The sequence below is a fragment of the Neomonachus schauinslandi genome, chromosome 5 (genome assembly GCF_002201575.2).
Source record: "Neomonachus schauinslandi chromosome 5, ASM220157v2, whole genome shotgun sequence".
Classification (NCBI taxonomy): Eukaryota; Metazoa; Chordata; class Mammalia; order Carnivora; family Phocidae; genus Neomonachus; species Neomonachus schauinslandi.
The window spans coordinates 64,070,403-64,081,776 of NC_058407.1; the positions used below are offsets into that span (position 1 = coordinate 64,070,403).

The following is an 11,374-nucleotide window of genomic DNA, read 5'->3' on the forward strand; positions in this document are numbered from 1 at the left end:
GTTGTCCTTGATCCATCTGTTCTCTTGTACTCCCTGTCAAGTCCATCAACAAATCCTGTCCTTCTGTCTTTAAAATATTTGCAGACTCGGACCCATTCTTACCCCACCGCTGCTACATCATTGGTCAGAGCCACCACCTCCTCTCTCTTGGATTACTGCACTAGCCTCCTGGTAGCTCTCCCCACTCCTACCTTTGCCCCCCACAGTCTCTTCTCCACCCAGCAGCCAGAGCCATGCTTTCTAAAACCGAAGGCAGATCATTTCATTCCTCTGCTCAGAATTTTCCAAGGATTCCCCATCTCACTCAAGGAAAAAGGTGAAATCTTTACAGTGGCCTACATGGCCCTATATGATCTGACCCTGCTCCTTCCTCGTCCTCGTCCTCTAACTTCACTGTCTACCACCCTCTCCCCTGTGGGTTCCTCCCTTTGGTCACACTGGCCTACTTGCTGATTCCCTGAACATACCAAGCAAATTCTTGTCTCGGGATCCTTGCACCTGCTTTTCTGTGTTCTGGAATGTCCTTCCTCAGATATCTCCATGGGCTTGTTCCCTCACTTTCTTTTTCATCCCCCTATATAAAATGGAATCCTGCTACCTATCCCCTTTACCTTGCTATATTTTTCTATCACCTTTGACCACGGATAACTTTAAAGGCTTGAAGTAGAAAATCAGTAGCAAACCACCTCTCTGGAATAGGAACAGGAGAGAGATGGCGGAGGGGAAAGGGGCCTTCCCTTGTTGTTGGGGTGTGGGGAGGAGGCAGGGGACCAGGGCTGAGAGTTTGTGGGCAGAGGAGCCTACCTTCCTTTGAAGCACCAGCAGGCGGCACTGCCTCCTCGTGCTGGGAAGCCATCAGCCTCTGGTAGAGAAGGGGGCAAAGTTGTCTATGGTAATCCCACAGATTTGTTGGGGCTAACTGCTCAAGTGTTGGGGGTTTCCCCAGGAGTCCAATGCAGCTGGGCTGCAGACCCTTTGGTGCCTCCGGGTGGTGGCCTACGGTGCTGCAGAAGAAGGCGTGAGAGGCGGAGGGTGGGCAGCACAGCTGAGCTCACCGCCGAGGGCGCATCCATCCCTCCTGGGCCTATAATTTGGGTTCCCCGAGCTTGGCCGCCCCTATCAGCGGCTCAGCAATAGATGAGTCACCCGGGACCCCGGGCCAAGGCAAACATGAGGGGAGGAGGAGGAGGAGGTTCCCGAGGCTTTGCTCTGCTTTAGCCACCGCCTCAGTTGCTCGATCCCCCAATCTCCCGGGGGGGCCCCCACTCTTTTCTTTGACCCCCGCCCTCCAGGGCCCCAGTGATCTTCCCAGATTGTTCTTGCTACACCCTCCATCCCCATGATGGGAAGGCAGCCCTCCAGTCTTCTCATCGAGGGGAAGGGGGACCAGCTTGCTCCGACTCTCTCCCCAAAGTAATGACAGCCCCTCACTTTCCCCCTCCTGTCATGGCCCCAACCCCTGTCAAGGTCTCTCTGGTTCCCGCCCCTCCCCTTTCCTGGAGCTGGCCGCGTGCTTGGGGTATTAGGCAATGGGTGTGTACCCACAGCCCTCTCCAGACCCCGCCTGCTCCACCACCCTCCAGCCGCCTGCGGGTCAGTGCTCAGGCCAGCCGGTCGGGCCAAGGGCACTGGGGGCCAGTTCAGGCCACCCAGTCTGCCTGCCTGTGGCCTCCTGTCCCAGAGCTGGGCTTCTGCATGGAGAGGGAACAGGAGTGTGGGTCCTTGGATTTGGGATAGACCAGCGTGGGGAGCCTTGGAGTCACTGAGAAGTTGGAGTCTATGGTAATAGTTCTGACCTTGGCCCTTCCTTGGCACCTGACTGTTCTATAGCCTGACAAGGGTAGAATCAGAAGTAACGATCGGAAACCTGAGGGAGGTCCAGAGACCCATGGAGAAATACAAATGCCCATGGGAGAAGAGAGGCATAGGAAACCTCATCCCCTTCCTCCAGGGACCTGGGTGGAGTCCCAGGCTGACATGCAGGAAGGACAAGGATGCTGGCCAGGGTCACTGAATCCAGGTGAAAGGATGAAAGCTACTGAGATATGGCTTACAGATTCCAGTGGCCTCAAAAGCCACACATGGTTTGGGTCTTGGTGTCTAAACAGGAAGGAGAGGCAGGAGCTCTAGGGCTATTTCTCTTCCTCCCCTGCCCCCAGAGGTGAGAAAGCAAAGAAAAGCAACCCTCTCTGGTCAGAGCTGTCCAGTGTCAGGAACCATGACACTTTTACCTCCCCAGCCTGCTCCAGACCTGGCACATAAAGGTGGTTAGTAAATAATATGCCGGCCGATGAAAAGTCACTGATCTCTCTCAGACTGCTCTGCCCCCCAGACAGCAGCGCCCCCTGCAGCACAGGGCAGGCCCTGCAGCAGCACAGACTGGAGGCTGACTGCCCAGAAGAGCTGCAGGGCCACCACCAAGGAAGAGATGACTGTGGCTGTGGGTTTCGGGCCCCGTGGCTCTGCTTCCCCAGGGGGCCTGTCTCTGAGTCAACGTGCCAGCCTCGGGCGCGCGGGGCCAGTCGTGCCTTGGGCTGCGGTCTGGCAGGGGCGGGGGGGGGGCGGCTGGGAAGCCTGGGGCCCCTCTCTGGCAAAAATAGCCCGCAGTGGTTAGAGCTGGGAGGGTGAGTCAGGCAGGAGCGCAGTGGCGCCTAACCCCTTCACTGCCACTGGAGCTCTGTAAGGTGGTTTGCTCTGGTCTGTGCACCCCAAGATTCAGGCTCTTTCCCTGGCTAGCTAGGTCTGAAAGCCTGGAGCAAGAATATGGGCCACTCGAAGTGCAGACCCGGGATCCCGGGATGGGCAGGAGAACTCTGTGGCCAAGGATGCCTATAAGCCAAGGGAAGCATAGGAGAAGGCTGGAGATCTTTGGGGCTACCCGAGCCTCTGCTAGGACCAAGCTCTGAGGCCAAGTCTGACCCCTCCCAAGGGGCAGGCGCAGAGCTCAGAGGTGGGTGGAAGCCAAGCTACCCAGAAGGGAGCTTTTCCTGCTGGCTCTGAGTGCCCTGCGGCGCGCTCTCGCTGAGGGCTCTACACAACATTGTTCAGGGAGGGAAGTTGAATCTCAGCTCCGTGTTCATCTTGTCAAAGGCACTCTCCAGCCACCCAGCTCTCGGTGGGGAAACTGAGGCAAAGAGCAATGACCACGTGGGACCAGGGTCCTGTCTCCCTAGTCTGGGTCACGGCACCCTCCTTGCAGACTTGGCTACCCAGAGCAGGTGAGGGGCACTCTGGTCACCACTCCCTTCAGTGGGGCCAAGCGTGAACCCAGGCGTCGGGGGAGAGGGTGTGTGTGTAGGCTGGGAGGAGGGGGAGCGCCTGAGCTCCCCGGGTCAAGGCGGGGGGTGTGAGGAGTGGGGTGGGGATGCCCGGGGCTCGGGGAGGGGCCGCAGCTCTGTCAGCCGCAGCAGAGCCGCTTGTGAGCTCGGCGCGAGTAGAGTAGAGCCGGAGCCCCCAGTTCTTTGCTAGACCACTCGCTAGCTTTCTCGATCACTCCCTCCCTTCCTCCCTCCCTTCCTCCCGGAGGCTGCGGCGGCGCTGGGGAAGCAGCGAAGAGGAGTGGCCCTGCCCTGGAAGAATGCGGCTCTGCCGAGGGGGCAGAACCCGACGCAGTCTCCCCACGGTTTGAGAAGCCCGAGCCCAGGCGACCCAATCCTGCCGGTGGCGACCCCGCACCAGAGCAGCTGGAGGTAATCGGAGCCGGGAAAGCAGGGCGAGCAGGGAGAGCAGGGACGCGCACACGGGGCTGAGAGAGGCACACGGGTAGTCAGACAGACAGACACGCATCCGCCCACTGGGGCACGGAGACAGAGAGAGAGCCAGGGATATTGGCAGAGATAAAGACAGCAAATAAAGGAATATTCCCAGATCAGAAGGGCAATGAACGCGAGAGCAAAGGGTTGGGGAATGAGCCTGGGACCCGAGGGGACCAGACGGGCATTGCAGATGAGGGGAACACTAGTTAGGAGAGGTGGCAGAGGAGGAAGAAAGAGGACTCAACCTGTGCCGCCGTCCTCTTCAGGCGGGAACCAGGTCCCCTCCCTGTCTGGTGCACCTGGAGCCTCCCCTCTCTCCCAACTGCGGAAAAAGTGGGTAGAGCCGGGTTGGGGGCCCATTCCTCCAGGTCTCTCACGGAGGCTGCCTGCCCTCGACAGCACCTGAAGGTGACCCTCCCCCACACCCCGCCGTCTGTAGGTGGTGCAGAACCCTCTTCCAATCCCGCCCCCTAGCCCTGAGAGCCGGGCTCTGGTGGGCGAGGGAAGCCAGTCGTGGGGCCCTCAAAGAGGGAGCGGGGGCAAGATGGTGGAGTGGTGTTTGTGAGTCAGTATGTCTGAGTTTGCACGTGAGTGTGTCTGTGTGCCAGGCGTTGTGTCTGTCTGGGTCCAGCTCCAGGGGCTCTTGCATAAGCCCCTGCTGCGGTGCCCAGACTCTTCCTCCAGGGCCCAGGGACAGGGGTGATTCTTATTGTTTTGCTTGGGGAGGGATGACAAGGGTCACTGGGGTGGCACTGGTGAGTTAGGAATCCTTGGTTGCTGGGGGGGGGGCAGCCCACCCTATTCCGAAGCCCCCAAGTCTCCCTGTCCCGCAGGCCCTGACCGATCTGCCCACCGGGGCCTTAGGGCCCGGGCTTCGACATGCGGGAGGAGCCCCGGCCGCGGCCTCCGCCCTCGGGCTTCGCAGGTCTCCTGTTCCTGGCGTTGTGCAGTCGGTGAGCAGCTCCCCCCTGTCACCCAGCCCACGAGAGAAAGCCCTAGGCTGAAAGCACCCACCCAGCACGGGAGGAGTCGGAGGGGGCGCGAGGCCTGGACCACAGACCCCGCAACGCCTTCTGCGTTCCCAGGGCCCTCAGCAATGAGATTCTGGGCCTGAAGCTGCCCGGCGAGCCGCCGCTGACCGCCAACACCGTATGCTTGACGCTGTCGGGCCTGAGCAAGCGGCAGCTGGGCCTCTGCCTGCGCAGCCCCGACGTGACGGCATCCGCGCTTCAGGGCCTGCACATCGCGGTCCACGAGTGTCAGCACCAGCTGCGCGACCAGCGCTGGAACTGCTCGGCGCTCGAGGGCGGCGGCCGGCTGCCGCACCACAGCGCCATCCTCAAGCGCGGTGAGCGGGGCCGGGCGGGTCTGCGCCGCTGGGGCTGGGGCTGGGGCTGGGGGGGCAGGCCGAGGCGAGCGGAGGCGGGAAGGGACCGGTTCGCGACTCCGGGAGGGGCCTCTCTCCGGGAATTCCCCCCCCCCCCCCCCCGGGGCCCCAGAGCCGCCCCCGGCCCCCCGTCTGGGCCCCTGCGCCTCACTTCCACCTGCGTGCTGCCGGCAAAGCAGCTGAGTCTTGCTATCCTACCCTAGGGCCCCTCTTGCCTGCCTCCACCAGGCTCGCTCTGGGTTGCACCTGCGAGCAAGAGATGCCCCCAGCCCTGGAAGCTTCAAACGCCCCCCCATTACCTCCCCCAATATCCTCCCCCCCGCTCCCTGGACAAGCCCAGGCTGGTGTCCCCAGAGCCTCAGCGGGGGTGGGGTGACGCCCCCAACCGTTTAAGGGTTAAACCTACTCCCCTAATTGCTGGGGTTCCCAGGAGCAGAGGCTGGGAACAAAGACCCTGATGGCTTTGAAGCTGGGGAGCAGCCCCCTCCTCTGTGCTGTGGGGGCCCCAGGTGGCTCTCACCTGAGCAGGTGAGGAATGGCTGGAGGGGCGAAGAACAGGTCACTGCTGGTCTGGTCTGGGAGGTATGGTCTGGAAGTCATCGTTGCCTCTTGCCAGGCCATGCCCGTGTTTCCTCCCTGGAGGAGTAAAGATCCATTCTGGGCTCAGCTCGAGGGTGGGGGCAGTACTTCAGGGACTACGGGGTTAATAGGCAGCTGCCATCTGCGGGGGAATTCCCAAGACGTGTGCAAACAGCTTCACCCCGAGGGTTGAGGTTGGGGGGGATTGGGAGGCTGGGCCAGAAGCCCTGCATCCTGGGGTGGGAGAGGCTTGGCCCCTAAAGAGGCACTGTCTCTCATCCTCTCAGGGCTCAAGAGAGCCCCTACCTAAAAGGAAGTGAGGGACCCCCTCCTTCTCTATAGGGCCGGGTGTAGGGAAAGGCGTTGATACCCAAATGAGAGGCATGGGAAAGGCTTGTCATCTTGAGCCTCTGTGACCCCAAAAACATAACAAAGAAGCCAACATTTTAAGAGGGCCTCAGGGAAAATCACCCCCCATCCCTCTCCCCCTCCCAGCATTTTATAGAGTAATAGCAGGTTAGGATAAACATAAAGGGCAGTCTTAAAGGGCAAATATAAAACTAGAAACTGGAAAGGGGAAGGATAGCTCCACAGCTCCAGTGCTTTGGGGGTGTTGGGGTGGTGGAGGAAGGTTGGTTAAAGGGCCCTAAAGAAAAAAAAAAAAAAGAACACAGGTCTCTGCTTCCACCCTACCACCCAAGCTCCCTGCTGGGCTGGGGAATTTTTAAAGCTTTCAGATGTAGAACTCAGTGATCACTTCTTCAAAGACCTCGGGGACTCCCTCTCAGTCACCTGCCAACCCCAGGGGTCTTGCCCTCCAGCTAGCTCTTTCATGTGCACCCGAAAATCCCAGACTTACAGAACGAGGATGCGCCTTAGAGATCATCTCAGTCCAGCTCCTCCCTTAATAAATGAGGAAACTGAGGCTTCGTGCTTCCGTTCCCTTCCTTCTCCGTGACTTTCTCCCAAATTACGCAGCTGGTAAATGACGGGGTCAGGATTCAGTTAGGAATTCCTGGAATTGAAGGGTGGCTGCTTATTTCCTCCCACCTCCCTACTCCAGCTGCCTGTCAACCTTATCCCCCGTCACACCCTTTTTATCCCCAGGTTTCCGTGAGAGTGCTTTTTCCTTCTCCATGCTGGCGGCAGGGGTCATGCACGCGGTCGCCACGGCCTGCAGCCTGGGCAGGCTAGTGAGCTGCAGCTGCGGCTGGAAGGGCAGCGGTGAGCAGGACCGGCTGAGGGCCAAGCTGCTGCAGCTGCAGGCTCTGTCCCGGGGCAAGAGTTTCCCCCACTCCCTGCCCAGCCCTGGCCCCGGCTCAGGCCCCAGCCCTGGCCCCCAGGACACATGGGAATGGGGTGGCTGTAACCATGACATGGACTTTGGAGAGAAGTTCTCTCGGGATTTCTTGGATTCCAGGGAAGCTCCCCGGGACATCCAGGCAAGAATGCGAATCCACAACAACAGGGTGGGGCGACAGGTATGTGTGTGCAACTTGTCCCGGGTCTCCTTAGCTTTTGAGGCCTGGCTGGAATTGGAGAGGCACAGCAGAGTAAAGAGGATGAGGTGTGGTGGGGGATGGCCGCTCACCATCTGGATGACCTCAAGCGAGTCACTTACCCTGCGTTTTGCATCTGTAAAAAGAGTCTAACGATACCTACCTTAAGATGTCATTAAGAGTGAGCTGGCAAATAGGGCACTGGGCAGAGTGCCTAGTCCTTGGCAGGTGCTCATTACATGGTAGCTAGTATGACAGCTGCCTTCCTACAGAAGCGGTGCTCATTTTAGTGCTCACTCTGCAAAGAGCACTGGACTGCGAGTCGGGACAACTGGAGTTGAGTTCTGTTAGCAGCTAGTTATCGAAGCTGAGTCTCTCTTACCAGCTAGTGATTAAAGATGGGCAGATCACTCTGCTCTGGCCTCAGTCCTCCAACCAGAAGATGAGGGAGTTGAGCTATTAGCCAGCCCTGCAGTGCCCTTTCTCTTCTGATATTCCATGGTCATTCTTGCCTCTATGTCTCTCCCCGTGCTCTCTGTTCCCTCCCCTCTGCTGCGCCCCTGTGCTCTGCCCCTGTGCTGCCCCCCCACCCCACCCCATGCTCTAGGTGGTAACTGAAAACCTGAAGCGGAAATGCAAGTGTCACGGCACATCGGGTAGCTGCCAGTTCAAGACGTGCTGGAGGGCGGCCCCAGACTTCCGGGCAGTGGGGGCAGCGTTGAGGGAGCGGCTGGGCCGGGCCATCTTCATCGACACCCACAACCGGAACTCTGGAGCCTTCCAACCCCGCCTGCGTCCCCGTCGCCTCTCGGGAGAGCTGGTTTACTTTGAGAAGTCCCCCGACTTCTGTGAGCGAGACCCTGCGGTGGGCTCCCCCGGCACTCGGGGCCGGGCCTGCAACAAGACCAGCCGTCTGCTGGACGGCTGCGGTAGCTTGTGCTGCGGCCGTGGGCACAACGTGCTCCGGCAGACGCGAGTGGAGCGCTGTCACTGCCGCTTCCACTGGTGCTGCTACGTGCTGTGTGACGAGTGTAAGGTCACCGAGTGGGTCAACGTGTGTAAGTGAGGGGCGGCTTCACCTGGCCCGCGGGGCCGGCGGGGCCGGTGGGGCCGGTGGGGGGCGGGCGCGCCTCCTCGGCCCTTTGCTCTCATTTCTGTCCAGTGGCAATCTTGGCTCCTGGCAGCGGCTTTGGGGGCGTGGGGGCTCAGGCTGAGTCCGCGATGTGCAGCCTTTCCCCCCGCCGTAGGGGGGCCTGGGAGGGAAAGCTGTCACCCCCTCTTCTGCTCTTGAAACACCTGAAATGAACGAAGGTGACATGCACTGTATTGCCTCCCTGTCCCCGGCCCTGGGGTCCCTTTAGCTCTGGTTCCTACACCTTCTGGCTGGGGTGTCCCTGTAGTTTGACTACTCCTCTCCTTTGAGGGATAGCCCCAGGCATTGTGTGGAGCCATAAGACCTGTATCCAGGGAGACCACTCGTTCCTATCTGCTGTTCCCTAACTCCTCTACAGCAGCCTGGGCTCCTTCTTGTGGGGGAATAGGAGACAGTGGTAGAGAGGTTTTTCTTGGGGAAAGGAAGGGGGCTCTCCCTAGAGTCTTCAGAGAGTTGTTTGTCTAGGCCCTTAGGGAAACTGTCCCCCCCCATTCAGATGTTAAAGGAAACCCTCCAAAGGAAGAGTTTTACCTAAGACTCTCTGAGCCTCTTATTTGTTGTTAGCAGGAGGGATGGGAATGAATAATTTATTGTACTGAGACTTGTTCTTGGTTTCTGTTTGTAACTAAAATAAATTAAACTACTGGACCAGTGGATGCAGGTGGTTATATTTCTGCCCACACTTGGGATCCCAGTCCATCGCTTCTTTCCCAGGTAAATTCTACCCTCATACACCCAATGACTTTATTTATGTGTATCCTGCCTGGTCCCACAAAGGATTTGAAATGGTCCTCATTGATTTAGTTGGCAACTTTCAGTGTGAAAAACCAGGGGGTACTTCTACGTAGAGGGGGGTTAGATATCCAAACATAGGCCCAATTTACTTTTTTTTTCCTTAAGATTTTATTTATTTGACAGAGACACAGCGAGAGAGGGAACACAAGCAGGGGGAGTGGGAGAGGGAGAAGCAGGCTTTTCGCTGAGCAGAGCCTGATGTGGGGCTTGATCCCAGGGTCCTGGGATCGAGGCCTGCATCAGGCTCCCCGCTCTGCGGGAAGCCTGCTTCTCCCTCTCCCACTCCCCCTGCTTGTGTTCCCTCTCTCGCTGTATCTCTCTCTGTCAAATAAATAAATAAAATCTTAAAAAAAAAAAGAAAATCATAAGGAAGATAAAATACATTTACAGTAGGGTACGGTAGGTATTTACTAAAAAAAAAAAAAATCTGTGTATTAAGTGAACCTGCACAGTTCAAACCTGTGTCGTTCAAGGGTCAGCTGTATTAGGCTTGTGGGCTTTGTCGCAACTACTCAACTCTGCTATAATTACTCAACTCTGTTGTTGTGAATCAAAAGTAGCCATAGACCACACATAAACAAATGGGTATGGCTGTGTCCAGTAAGGCTTAATTCACAAAAATGGGACTGCAGATGAGATTAGGCTCTCTGGCTGTACTTGGTTAACCCCTGCCCTACACCATGGTTACCTCTGTTCCAGAGATTTCAAGTCCTGAACGTATCTCAACATTAAGTTTGGACCCAAAAGTGCAGGTGCTTTTCTTTATGGCTCCAAGTCAGAGAACTTGGGAGGTAGATATAAGACTAATGGGAAACATATAAAAGAGATTCCAGTGCTTGAAAAGGGAGTGTTTGCTCTGGAAACCAGCAAAACCAGCATGCTTTCCTATTGAATTATTTGCATGTGTATTGTGTTCTTCCTTATTCAGAGCTTTTCTGCATTTAATCTTAGTAAAATAATTCCTTTATCTTTTAGGACATAACCAAAACTAGAGAAAACAGATTTTTTACAGTTACAATCTGTCTTTTCCTAACTCAGTATCTTTGAAAACAAACCATTATCATTCAATTCAGAAAAGGGATACACATCACACATTCAGAACTTTACAAGTGACTAAATGTTTGTGGGGTTGCAAGATGCTGCCTCTAACAGGTCATCTCGTTGGCCAGGGAATGTAGAAATGGTTTTCTCTATTTCTCTAGGCAATAGATATATCTGCTACCCAAATTACCCTCAAAATTAGGTGATTTTGCTACTCAGGTAGCAAGGGCATTTTGAGGAATGTTGAGTTAGGCTAGTACTTTATGACAAAATTTTATGTCCTGATTTTCCACTTGAGAATCCTGGGCTTGGAAACTTGATGGAAGCAGGGAAGACATCTCATCCTTACTTTAGTCACTGATTGAGCCTGGTGTGTATGGGGGTGTCAGGCAGAGAGGGGATGCAGCTAGAATGGGCATAGGATAGGAGAGAAAATAATGATAAGGAACATCCAGAATGGGAATTTCTCACACTTAGACAGAGGGAGGAGAATCTCCAATGGTATTACAGCAAGAATATTTTGGCTTTTTCCTGTTTCCTTCCTCTGTATTCTCTTTGGCTCCCTCTCTTTCTAGCTTTCTCTTTTGTCAGGCACACTCTGTGGCAAACTTAAGCCCCAAACCACAACCTTGAGAAATTCCAAATGGATTTTGTCAGCATGGCCAACACCCCCCACCCCTGCTCCCGGCACACGCACTGGGCTCAGACCCAGGCCTGGGGTCAGTGACGAGAGTGGGAGTGTGCAACCCACAGAGCGGGTGGCTACAATTTCAGCTTTTACTTAGCTCCACTGGCAGTCAGAGGGAGGGAGAAAGACTGATGAACTCTAAGTCAGGCCTCTAGGCCTCCTTCAGCTCTGGATGAGCTCTTTTCCCTTAGCCTTTCAAGTGGTTGGGAAGCTGGGGAGTGGCAGTGGCTGGCTAATTGCCAGCTAGGCAGCCGCCCTCCTATCTCTGCTCCTGTTTGCTCCATGGGAAGCGCCCAGTGATGCTGCAGCAGACTCCAGACTCCAGACAGGTGAAGGACAGAAAGCCTGGGAGATTCTCCAGTCCCATTCATCAGTTATTTTATTTTATTTTATTTTAATTATTTGAGAGAGAGTGAGCATGAGAGGGGGAGCGATGGGGCAGAGGAGAGGGAGAAGCAGACTCTCCGCTGAGCAGGG

General features: G+C 56.3%; 1 protein-coding gene across 1 annotated transcript; it reads left to right on the plus strand.

The window, feature by feature from the left end:
- Positions 1-4,634: 4,634 nt before the first annotated feature.
- On the plus strand, positions 4,635-8,286 carry WNT10B (Wnt family member 10B). The gene is made up of 4 exons (XM_021704897.1): positions 4,635-4,708; positions 4,841-5,103; positions 6,829-7,202; positions 7,828-8,286. The coding sequence occupies exons 1-4, from the start codon at positions 4,635-4,637 to the stop codon at positions 8,284-8,286; spliced, it is 1,170 nt and encodes a 389-aa protein (XP_021560572.1).
- Positions 8,287-11,374: the final 3,088 nt, after the last annotated feature.